At 41.1% G+C, this 13180-nt stretch overlaps 1 protein-coding gene across 2 annotated transcripts in view; it reads left to right on the forward strand.

Moving 5' to 3' along the window:
* The window catches only part of LOC104924713 (mannosyl-oligosaccharide 1,2-alpha-mannosidase IA), a 187542-nt gene extending 175728 nt beyond the window's left edge, over positions 1 to 11814 (forward strand). For both annotated transcript variants that reach the window (XM_027287354.1, XM_027287355.1), the window contains exons 9-12: positions 517 to 736; positions 3835 to 4007; positions 6442 to 6557; positions 10225 to 11814. In XM_027287354.1, the coding sequence (XP_027143155.1) occupies positions 517 to 736; positions 3835 to 4007; positions 6442 to 6557; positions 10225 to 10366 (651 nt within the window). In that variant the 3' untranslated portion in view covers positions 10367 to 11814. The remainder of the gene's footprint in view (positions 1 to 516; positions 737 to 3834; positions 4008 to 6441; positions 6558 to 10224) is intronic.
* The last annotated feature ends 1366 nt before the right edge of the window (positions 11815 to 13180 follow it).

The raw sequence follows: 13180 nt of genomic DNA on the forward strand, positions 1-13180 counted from the left end.
CAAGGACACTTCAACTTACGGAGGAGGAGCCGGAGATCCCTCCTGATCTTGATCCCCTAGATATTTTCTTTATATACTGTCGGTTTGCTTAACCTAGATGAATAAATCCTAGTTTATTACTTTATTCACATAATAATCTGTTTTTTCCAAAGTGAATAATAAATCCAAAAACAAATAAATGCAGTGGAGTAGAAGTATAAAGTATCAAACAATGGATATAAATACCTCATGGCTATACTTCCAACTAGTAGGTGGTAGTTATGGGTTAAGGTTAGTTCCAGCTATCACTGTATTGCATAACTTAGTGAGTAAGCGAGCTAAGTTAGTAAGCCCACATACTGTAGCACTCATGAACCAGCCACCCTCAGAAACTCCATGTTGTTAGTTATTTATTATTCATAGTGTTTAAATCTGCTCATGATACAGTCCAGAACTCAAGAGTGATACTGAATAACTTATTTCAAACTGTTATTGCTCCTGTTCCATCATAATCCTGTCCGTGTGTCGTTGCTGCAGGCGATTGAAGCTAACCTGGTACAGAAGTCACCTGGTGGTCTCACCTACATGGCCGAGTGGAGGGGAGGGATCCTGGATCACAAGATGGGTCACCTGGCCTGCTTCTCTGGGGGCATGATCGGCATCGGGGCCGACGATGGAGCGCCGGAGAAGAGGCAACACTACCTGGACCTGGCTGCCGAGATCACACACACATGCCACGAGAGCTACGCTCGCTCAGGTGAGTGGAAACGTCACAGCGGGGCTGAAGAGCGCGTGCAGACTTCAGGGAGGTTTGACGTCGCGCAGGAGGAGAGACTGCTCCTGCTTGTTTTTAGTTTGTATAACGTGAAACTGAAAGATCAACGAGGAGTTGTGGAAGAAGGTTGGAGGCTGAAGGAGAAGGAGGAGAGATGTGTTGATGCAGACGACGAATATGTCAAATTCATTTTAGAACTTAGAGGATCAGATTGAGTAGTAAACGATGGATAATTACATGACAGTAGTTCACAGTTGATCTCTCTTAAAAGTTGTAATCTTGCTTGCTACGATACAAAATCTAAATTCATGAGCTACCTTTTAGACCCAAAGTATTCTGTATTTTTCAACACAGCACAGACTGACTCTTTTAAAAAAAGAAATATGCCAGTGTAATTTTATGGTTCATTGTTGTGGTACACTGTATCTATCTGTCTTGTTAAGAAAAGGTTACGGTGGCATTCAGTGTAAGTCTAGGGGAGCGATACTGTAAATTGAAAAGGGCCTCAGGTTTTTAATTTTGTGCCGCCTCAAAAAGGAGAATCGTTCTCGGTGGCTTCACCTCGACAGAAAGGCGACAGGCCTAATAAGAAGCAGCGAAGAATTATAGTTCTCTCATTCATGCGAGGTGTGTTCAATACTGATAATCTCACTTTGTTGTAATTCGGGAGAATGAATGACAAGAACAGGGGTGAAAGAGTTCAAGCAAGACTTACTGTGGTTCCAACCGCAGACTCAACATGTACACAGGAGAAAAAATGCCAGCAACAAGCTGCACGACATTTCTTTTGGGAAGACCTTCGTTTGAGCTCCCCTCTTCCCTAACCCTGACAATAATCTCTTTTGCTAATTTCAAGTCTTTCACTGTTGGGTGAGCTTCGTGTGTGTGTTCGGTCATTTGCTTCTCGAGTGAGCTAATGTGACTCATCACATAACAGGTTACTTGATACACTTGGAATACTTTTGATCTGCAGGCCCAAAAGGCTTCTTTTTTCTTCGTTTTCATAGTCATCCACCAGGTTTCTCTTCACTCATTAGAGGGAACACAGGCTGTTTAACAGCTCTCTGATTAACTGTCTACAGAGAAGAGAGAGGGAGAGGAAGAGGAAGAGGGGGAGATTTGCTCTTGCATGTGTGTAAAGTGGCTGCGTCTTAAATACTGATACCACGAACACCCTCCTGCTGCTCCTCTGGGTCTCTCCCATGTTCACGGCAACAGACTGCTGCTGGAAAATGGGGATCCCAAGGCAAGCAGCAACATGTTACTGGCTTTAAAGAAGAAGTGTTAATAGACTTAATGTTTTGTGCATTGCTAATACTGACATGTGTGAGCTGATACACTTGAGACTAACAGCAACTACCGCTCAGATGTGAATAAATACTCAATCTATAGTCAGTACAGACCGGCAATGGCTGCATAATGTTATCTGTATGCTAAGGCAAAAAAAACATGAGCAGGATTGTTTACATAATAGCTCACTAACCACGCTCAAAGCATGCAAGTAGCATCCCATTCAATCTCGAACTCTGCGTGAAGCGAACATGGTGCCGTCAACCAATCACAAATACCTCTCGCCCCATTTCATTCTTTTGGGAAAGGCTACGTGATTTCCATGAGTAGGTTTCAATTCATTCAAAGTGTTGACTGAGGCCTTGTATGTGTGGGGTCTCTGCGGATACTCCGGCTTCCTCCCACAGTCCAAAGACATGCAGTTATTGGTGACTCCTCTACATCTTCTTTGAGCTTGAGACTTACATGCATGACTACCATTAATAAGTCCAGGGTTGGTAAAAAGATAACATGGATGACACCAAACATAAATTTTGTTGTAAAAGGTTGTTCACGTCCAAAAAGTTGGTAGAAGTAATCCTCAAACTATCTTGTAAGTTGTGTTTGACGCAGACGTGCTATTCATCATATTGTCGTGAGTTGCCGATGATTCTCTGTTGAATTCAACAGCCAAGAGAATTGTTTAGTTCAAAACAAACAGTAAGAAAGCAGGAGACAGAGAGATGTGATTAAAAAAAGTGAGTTTCAGTTGGAGAGGAGAGACTCTGAGCTGTGGAGTGCCAGCTTATGTTAGAGGTGCTAAATTTATGAAGGCAGTTAGAGGTTCCTTGTGGAGTTTTTGACCTCTAGTATTTTTTTAAAGAGTTGGTACCTGTATGTGAGCACACATTCCCACCAATGGTTTCACACTATTACACAAATCTACAAGTGGCAGTAATTAGCTAAGAAATACAAAAAGACTGCAAGCAAGCCGTCCTGTTTTTTTTTTTTAATTTCCTTCCAGTCATTAGTGCCTCAAGTCTTTGGGTTTGTGTACAACTGAAAATACTTTTCTTCTTTCATGTTTCTCCTTTTCTTTTCGCTCTCTTTAACCGTGCACTCTATAAAAAAAAACTAGCCGACCAAGTGGCCCCTGCTGTCACATTGACTTCTTATTTTAAGATGATTGCCTGGTCGAATCAGATGAAACTGCTCGCACACCCTGAGTGATCTCAAAGAGCCTGTTTCCCCCCAACAACATGGCCCAATTTTCCAAGCGGCTACACAGTGGTTGGCCAAAATCACAGATGATAGGCGAGAGGGGGAGGGGTAAGTGTCTAAGCAATGGAGCACAGTAGATGGAAACAAAATTTCAGAATCATCTTGCATGGAATAATACAGCTCCCACTTCAACCTAAGGTGTTTCTAAATGTAAGATGTTGCTATGCCAATGTGCCTGTCCTGACCTTGGCAGGAATAGATTCCTTTGTGCTGTAGCATGAATAGAATCTCTTTGCCCTGCAGTCTTGAATTGTGGTAGAAATATAATGGAGGTAGAGAGAGAAAAAGAAAAGCCCACAGACCATCGGGTGAGCCGGAGAGGTCTTAATTGTTTGAATTTCACCTCAAACCACTGTGGTGTTATGTTCGATCACTTGCAAGAAAAAAAAAAACGTTGTGTGTGCTTTGAAAAGGATTTTAGATTTAGAAATGGACTGTTAAAAAGTGCTCATGTCTACAGGCCAAAACAGAAATTGGTGTTTGATATTCATCGTCTTAATCTTTTTAATTTTTTTTTTCGTCTCCAACAGCCACCAAACTGGGACCTGAGGCGTTCAGATTCGACGGCGGAGGTGAAGCCACAGCAACCAGGCTGAGCGACAGATATTACATCCTGAGACCAGAAGTCATCGAGAGCTACATGTACATGTGGAGACTGACCCACGACCCTAAATACAGAGAGTGGGGTTGGGAGGCCGTTGAGGTGAGATAACACCAATGCAGTGTTGTTGTTCACTGTAATAGCCAGAATATAAGAACTTCTTTTCCTGTTTTCTTTGTTAGTAAAACACTTAGATTTAACGCAGCCTAGACAGGAGTTTCTGGTGGCTTGTTTTAAGTGTCTTCCTCCTCCGACAGAGATAAATTCCTGACGAGTCAAAAGCGTCTCCTGTCGATTTTACTGAAGAAACAGTAGAGAACAAATATCCGTCAAGAAGCCAAGAATTGCCAATATCACAGGATCTCATAATGAGGAGCTCCAACCGTCTGAAAAATGATAACAGCCAGAGGAAATCTTTCTGACCACTTCAGCTGCCTGACAGGAGATTATGTGACTGATAGACAAGCTAGACACATCTGGTTTCTTTTTGAATGGAAGTATTTCATTTTTATGAGAGAAAAGACTTCAGAGATGAATGAGAGATCTTCTCTTTGCTCTAATAGAATCTCAGGGAAATGGTCCCAGCAGGACTAGTCAGAAATGTTTCCTATCTTCAGAAATTCTTTTTCCAAAAACAGCTAATGGAAAAGAGAGGGATGAATCACACGGCTGTGTTATAGTAGATGGTTTTAACATAAGTTCAAAAGCTAAACACCCAGACAAATCCATCTGTTGACATGTGAACTGTTAACAACACAACCCTGGTGGTACAGGATGACAGTCACAGCCATTAACTGAAATACCAAAGACACACTATACTGTAAACACGCTTATGTACGCTCCCACATACCTTCTCTGTTTCCATACAGTGTCAACACTACCTAACATTAGTTTAGAAATTAAATCCATTAATTCCAGCATCCAATCCAACACAGTCCAAGGTCACAGCTTACATTAATGTGACATATAATCTGATACTGTGGCTTTAACTGGCTTGCTTCTTAACTGCTACACAGCCAATGTAGCAAAATACTATCTTGTGTGGATAACTGTTAATTCATTCAGACTCCCGGGGCAGATCTGGCTGGTAAACTGGCTTGGCTTGCTGTCTGCAGGTTTCTTTGTTGGTTGGTGTTGGCAGCCTTAATGCAAGCGGTGTTACTGGTTCCTTTAGCTTGTTGGCTACCATTATCACAAACATCACTACCTGAGTGGACATGCTTTTATAGCTTGCCAAATTACTTCACCGGCTAACGTGATCCATGATACTAACTTGTATTCAAACAATAAATTATGTAACGGTACGAGACAAAGTTATATAACTAATGATTGCCAGCTAACTCTAACCAAGTAAAGCTACACTGGGTTTGGTTTGGTGGTACGTTGCGTCTGGCATTGGTTGCTTTGTGGTGTTGGCTGATTTGGGTGGCATATTACTAACAAGGGTTTTCTGAATGTTGCATAAAGAACCTTTAAGGCTACAATGAACCCATAATCCAAATCTAACACTTAATGTAATGTAGTTTATTGGTTCATTTAATCTGTTGTTCCTAATGTGTAGCCCTGGAATATAATTAATCCACAAAACCAAATCATAGTGTTGTATTATATTCAGGCCAGTGTGGTACAAATACTAACTTATAATTTTGTACCCTAGACTCTCTTAATAGTGGCTTGGACTCTGATTTTATAAATTGAACTCACCTGTTATGTCAAGCCCCTTTAACACCCTCAATTACCCTCAACCAGCTTCCTTGATATTGTGTGGCACCATACATTAGCTTGTAGATCAAGCAATCCCACTAGTAGGAGGTGAAGGTTGTGAATGGAGCACCATTATTAATGTGGCAATAGACAGGACATTAGCTGTAAACTGTAGAGGGTTGGCATGATAGATTTAGCATTAATTTAGTGCGCACAGAAGTGGAGAGATCAGGCTGACGAGTTTGACGGGCCTTTAATTATCGGTCACAAAGGTTGAAAGCAGTGCACAGCGCTTCTCTTCATGAACATCAAGCATTAACACGTCGGGGTCTTTGTTAATTAGCACGTATAAGCCAGGCCTTTGTAGCAGGGGTAATAATGTGATAATCCGCTTGGCTAGCTCAGCCACTCTCCATTAGCCCTTGTCAGATTTAGCATTGCTTGGGCCTCAATTTTGTAGCTGGTTGAAGAGCTTGGCATGTACCATTTACTCTTTCTTAAAGTATACATGAACACACTGTTGTTGCATAAAAGGGTTTTCTTTTCGTGCAGTACATCAGCAGAATAGGTAATAGTCTTTTACCGATATGCCTTGTGATTTCCTCTGTGCAGTTTGTACAATATTTGGTCCTGTCACACAGCAGAAGTAAAAAGGCCACTCTGTGAGCTGATTAAGTGGAAGAGTAAATATACATGAACAAGTGAAAGAAGTATTATTCGTTCAGTTTGTAAGATCAAGCCGGCAACTGCTACAAAAGGGTTATTCTTTTGTCCAGAGAAGAAGAAGCTGCATGTACACATTTAAACCTGCCATCTGTCTCATATCTGTCAGGCCCTGGAGCAACACTGCAGAGTGGAGTCTGGCTTTTCTGGGATCCGTGACGTTTACACCATGACGGTCAGCCATGATAACATGCAGCAGAGCTTCTTCCTCTCAGAGACACTCAAGTAAGTCCTCACCATATTTCCATTTGGTTACAGTGGATGTGGGAAATTGCATTTTACCAATGGGGTCCAATACTGAATGCTGCAGATTCATGTGTTCTGTCCTTGAAACACACTCATGATGATGAATAAAACAGACACTACTGTACCTACTCCATTGAAGTGACTCCAGTCACATATTCTTCATTTTGATTGTAAAAGAAACATGGATGGTGAATAGATGGTGTGCAGCTAGATGCCTCAATTTCACCTCCACTCATTCTCGGGTCATTAAGCAACAAAACCATTTAGATTTTTTTTTTTTTTTGATAGGAATCATGCCTGCATCAGGAATCATATTCAGGTCAGCAGTCACCGGAAAACTTTTAAATTGAAGTAACTAATCGTGACAAAAAAATATGGATTATTTCGTAATGCTAGATTGATGTTGCAGAGACGATTTAATGTTGCCCATGCAAAGAAAATGTTCCAGTTACATGGTATTATTTTGTATTTTTTCATCTCATATTCTCAAGAAAAACACAAAACCTACAATGTGTTAGTCCAGCTCATCTGGTCTTATTGCTAATTGCACCAGGCATGGATGCAACCCTTTCTGTGCGCACCATGGCTGCAGGGGCTAATCACGGCCATTCTAGTCAATGTTTCAAACCCCACCAGAGAACATGCCGCTGGCCGGAAGTCAAACACAGACACAGCATAGAGAATCCAGGCGATTTTTAAAAATAAAAAACACCCCATGCAGACAATTTGTCTACATAGCATATTTACGAATTCAGAAGCACATAAACCAGGAAAAAAAGGCCTGGTGGGCAAATCGCTTCTGAAACACTCCTGGTGGGGTTTGAAGTTGCGTGGAGAATGGACCAAAACAGCATCATGGCCACGATATGACGGACTAACGGTTACCTGTTAAGGTTTCCCAGTTAGAAATCTTCAATCAGCATACATCTCAGCTCTTTTCCAGCCTTATATCACATGTAAGTTATTTTTGACCAGGCCTTACTTGTTGTTCCTTGTGCACGGCTAAAAAACAAAATGTGATCGTGACTTTGTAGTGGCGGCTCTTCCTGTGGATTTACATTCTGCAGTCTCGTTTGAAGGCTTTAGGAAGCAGCTCAAGACCCAGTTATTCAAACTGGCTTTCTCTCGGCTGCTGTGTAGTGCTTATGTTTTATTGTTTATGCTTCTTTTTTTAACATATTGTTCTTTGTGGCCATGCTCTGTTGAAAGAGCTACACTAAATAAACTATTATTATTTATATTATTATCTTCTCTAACATGCCTGTGGCTCCAAGAATATTCCTTTATCTTTAAAAAAAAAATGCTTTAGTAAAAAAGGCAGAGTAATGTTCTAAAAGCCGTAGTTTTGAGCAATTTAAACAGTGGATTAGGACACATCTGGTGTGGAATTATCTTAAATATATAAATAAATAAATATAAATAAACTGTCTTTCTTCATTGTAATGAAGGAACATGTCACACAGCACAACAGTGTGGGTCTTTTATGCTTTTGGACAACAACAGAGAGGAGTAAGCTACATCGAGCTTTGGCTACACAAACAATACCGTTGGTTCGGTTTTGTATTTTTTCCTGGCTACAAGATCTTTTAATGTGAAGATACAGAAACACAGCTGTAATGGAGAAATAAGAGCGCCTTACCTAGGGAAGCTTACTTCTTGAAGAAAACGTGGTCTCTTTGAAGACAGATTTTGTCCTTCGTGGCAGAAAAATCCTGGTGAAAAAAAGGTACTGTACATGTGCATCAAAGGGACAGATTAGTCGGAGAAGCCAGATTACACAGGAAATCACTCGGTGTAATTACATGCATTGCAGTTACTGCTAATCCACACATACATGCAGCAGGACAGTAATAAGGTTTCTCCAAACATTATCGCTCATTTATTGTCACTGTATCACTGATACAAGACGCTGCTTCCCACAGTGAGAGTGCAGCTGTTTTAAATCTTCGAAACAGTCAAAATGTTCTGTGGTGGAAACGGACTAATGAGTGAGTTTTAGTCAGACACTGCATATATAGCTACGTTTAATTATCTTTCCTTTCATCCCACTGCTCTGCTGTCACAGCAACACTCTCTCCGTCTGAAGTCTGTCACGTCCACGTGTAAAAGTAAAAAGGCTGATTAGAAACCTGCTTGTGTGTGAGTGTGGCAAAGAGTATGTGCTTTCTCCAAAATCGAGATACTGATACGCAGCTTCTTTCATAACTCACATTTGAGAAATGATGTCACCTGACTGCAATTCATTTACTGAAAGAAACTAGTTCAACATTTTGGACATCTTTCTTGCAGAGAATTAGATGAGAGGATCAATATCAAGTCACGTGTGTACACTAGATATGAATCTACAGCCAGGAGACGGTTATCTGTGCACAAAGACTGGAAACGAGGAGAAACAGCTAGCCTGGCTTCGTCTGAAAGAAACACTAATTAACATGTTGATGAATTCATAGGAAAACCAAAGTGGTAAAAATGACTGTCACTTTTGCTCAAGGGATGTCCCCGATCTGAGTCCTTCTTTCTCATAAGCTACTTGATCCAAATACTGAAGGACAAAACTATAAATCACTGATCTCATATGAATCAGTTCAAGTGAGAGAGTGCAACTCCTGAATTTGATGCGATGCCACTGGAGAGGAGATGTATCACTTTGTTGGAACTACAGAAACGCTGAGTACACAGAGTGGAGCTTCTTCTTCCCTTACGAAAGATCTTTGTTTAAAGCTCTCACTGCAAGCTGGTTTCTTCAGCCAGACAACAGAGTTTCATTTTGGACTGTCATGAAGTTATTCACAGCTGCTTGCATGAGTGTGAGTGAGTGAGTGTGTGCGCACTGCTTGATGATGATAATTAGCGTAAGGAGTTCTGCAAATCCGTGAATTTTGTCAACTTTATTGTCTGAACTCAGACGAGCCCAAATCATTTCTCACATTCACACTCATTTTCACTCTCATGTGGAGAAAGGGGAGCCATGCTGCAACGCTAGCCGACTGAGCAGACCAAAATAAATCAGTAAAGAAAGGATCAGAATTTGAACATATAAGATAAGACTAAAGTGGGGAAATAATCATGCTGAATTTCCTTGAGTCCATTAAAAAGTGTGACAGCTGCTGGAATGAAGGACCTGTGGTAGCGCTCCTCCTCCATGGTGGGAGCATCAGTCTCTTGCTGAAGGAGCTTTTCAAGGCCTCCACAGTCTCATGCAGGAGGTGAGAGGAGTTGTTCAGGTTGGATGTAACATCCTCCTCTCCACCATTTCCTCTATGGAGTCTGGGAATATAATATTACAGATGCTACCACAGTGTCATAGAAAGTTTTTAACAGAATCTTGCACACAATTTTGACCTTTTTTGTACAGGACGTCTGTGTTGTCCGTCCAGTTTATGGTTCAGGTGAATATACATCCATATACTCAAATTCACTGGGGACATCCCTACTTTTAATAGAGCCAGGCTGTTTCCCTCAGTTTCCTTTCATATTTATCTTACAGACATGAGAGTGGCATTTATCTGCTCGTCTAATGCTCAGCAAGAAAGGCAATAAACATATTTTCAACAACATAAGTATTCCTTAAGTGTATGTAATAGCGCAGTCAAGATTTCAATGTTTCTGATTGAATTAAATGTGTTTTTTTTTCCTGTTTGCACAGGTATCTGTACCTGCTCTTCTCTGACGACGACCTTCTCCCACTGGAGGACTGGGTCTTCAATACGGAAGCCCATCCGCTGCCCGTCATCCGCAAGAGCTGCCTGCAGGAGGAAGCAACACAGGATAAGACAGTCTCCAAATAAGACCTGGACAACCACCACAAAACAACTGAGACAGTTAAAAGACACCTTTTTTTGCACAGTTCATGTGCAACACACACAGAGTCACACAAATATTGCAAACAACAATTCAATGCAGGTTCAGAGTCTTTTCAGGAGCGTGTCGGACTCTCAATTCCTTTCCAGTAAAGGATGTTGTCGTTTTACGCTGTGATTGTATATCCTTTTGCCGGGCTAACTTCCTGCTGGCACTTCTATTTTGTGGACAATCAAGACAAACATGACTTTCATGAAAAGAGCACCTTTTTCTTTCCTTCTTTCCTCTGTGAGGAAACCAGTATAACTTGCAGACCCAAATGTATGGGAGGAGGGTTGAACTATGGGCCATATTGTTAGAAAGAGAGAGAAACGTATAGAAAACCACTTGAGTTTTGCTCTTTTGATTTTGTTGTTTTGTTAATCTTAAGTGATGAATGATTTCCTTCTATCTCTCGTCATTGCATTTTCTTTTTCTTTTTTCCTTTCTTTGTGAGTACACTCTTTGACCAAAGGTTTCTTTGCATTTCTATTTTCCCTCTTTTCCAGTAATGTGTTTTTGGTGAGACAGAAAGTTAAATTTACTATAAAGGACCGAATTGTAATGAATATTGATTAATGTACAGAAAAACAATGAAATGTGATTCTCAAATCCGCCTCCAAACTAATGTTGATGTCATGTTTCTACGGAAACAAGCTTGAATTAATTTCTTTTTTCAAAGTTAGGAGGTGTCAGGAAAGTGGCAGTGTCTTACGCATCCAGGGACCATTTATTAAAAGACTGATGTTGGGTTGTGTTTCCACTGTATGCTTGGGTTTCTTTTCTCAGTCCTCCCCCAGCCTTTCAAATCAAAGTAACAAATGGAGTACTGTCAGTTCTGTGGTTGTAATACACGCATAAAAATGGAAAAAAAGAACGCATTCGCTAGCCAGCTCCAAATGGGTTTTCTTGTTTCTGTTGCCGTTATTCCGCTTCACCCTGCCTTCACGTGTGAATCCATAAGGCTGCCGATACCGATGTTAAAGCCAGTAACCGAGAGCAGACTGCGGAGACGAGTTGTCATTCTCATCACTGTTCTTTTCATCACTGCTGTCCTGCACAGTTGTGGAGTGAATGTGCTGTACATACAGATGAAGTGAGTGACCCCTGTATGAGCTTGTCTTGACTTTATTTTGTGATCTTTTCTTCTTCTTCTTTTTTCTTTCTTCTAAACTTCAGTGGTTATTTTTTCTGGGTTCTCTTTTGATTTGCTTCCCTCAGGTGTTTCAGTAAAAAAAAACTAAAAAAAAAACTAAAACGTTCTGATTTTAAGTCTAGTTATTGCTGATATTAATTATTGTTATTACTTATTCTTACTGTTTGATTTAACTTTCATTGTTGAATATTTTTAAAATACTGATAAAAAGACCTGTGCAACTTTGTACATTTAAAACAATCACGGTTGTCATGTGGGTTTTTTTTGTCTGTTTACTTATTTAAATCTAAAAAAAAACAAATGTCCTACTTTGTGTGGTATTTGCTTTGTAAAGCTGGTTGCTACAGGAAGTTTGAAGGAAAAAACCTGTAGTGACTTGCATCCATTTTTCTTCCACTTGTCTGGGGTTGGGTCACGGTGGCAGACATTCATCTCTTCCAGGTTGGATCCCGAGGCGTTCCCAGACTAAAAGGGCCCTCCAGCGAGTTATGGATCTAACCCTGGATCTCCTTCCAGTTGGACGTGCCCACAAAACCTCCAAAGGAAGGCGCCCAGGGGGCATCCCGATCAGAACCACCTCAGCTTGCTCCTTTTGACACAAAGGAGCAGGGACTCTACTCCAACTCCCTCCAGATGTCCGAGCATCCTATCTCTAAGGCTGAGCCGGGCCACCCAGTGGAGGAATCTCATTTCAGCTGCTTGTATCCACAATACTACCTAAAGCTCATGACCATAGGTGAGGAAAATCAAGAATTTTGCTTCCAGCTCAGCTCCCTCTTCCCCACAATGGTCCGGTACAGCGCCCATTGTACTGTTGGTCCATCTCATGCTCCATTTTCCCATCAGATACTTGAACTCCTTCGCTTGGGGCAGCAACTCGCTGTTTTCCGGAAGAGATCCATGGCCTCAGACTTGTGGTGACTTGCAAATAGTAAAGAAACTTGACACATTTGCTGCTCACATTTGTTTTGGTATTTTCCTCCAGGAAGTTCATTACAGATATAATTGAAGGGAGATGTCTCAGGGTTGTGGAAAAGTTCCAGCAATCACGACCAGAAAATGACTAATGAGGTTTGGGCCATTGTACCTCTCTCGGTGTCAGGCCGACAAAGCAAGATTTAATGGCATCATCCCCAAATAATTCGCCTCTACCTGATGTTATCTGAATCCTAATTTCAGTGTGATGGCTTCAAGTGATTTTTCATCAGTTTCAAATAGAAGCAGCGCACATTATTGACATTTAATTGTAATTTAAAAGATGGTGATTAAATGTCATGGATCTGGTGACATTAATCTTACCGTCACCTTGAAAAACAAACTGCAAAAGGTGCACAAGTTTAAATAGAAGGTGTAAATGTTATCTAAGTTGAGGCCTGCAGGACTCTGCTACAGTGCAGGGACTATTATTCCCTTCAGCGAAGGCATGATATTGAAAAGAAGGGCAAAAGTGAGGGGCGTAATTTGTACATGATCTCGCCCGGGGACATAAATGGGAGGATCACTGTCCATTGAAATGCACCTGAGACTGATAGTGAAGGACAAACACTACAGACGATCCCCTCCCAACTATTTCTTTTTCCTTTGCTGCTTCCAAATGTACCTGACA

This window comes from Larimichthys crocea, chromosome XIII (assembly GCF_000972845.2).
Source record: "Larimichthys crocea isolate SSNF chromosome XIII, L_crocea_2.0, whole genome shotgun sequence".
NCBI classification, from domain to species: Eukaryota; Metazoa; Chordata; class Actinopteri; family Sciaenidae; genus Larimichthys; species Larimichthys crocea.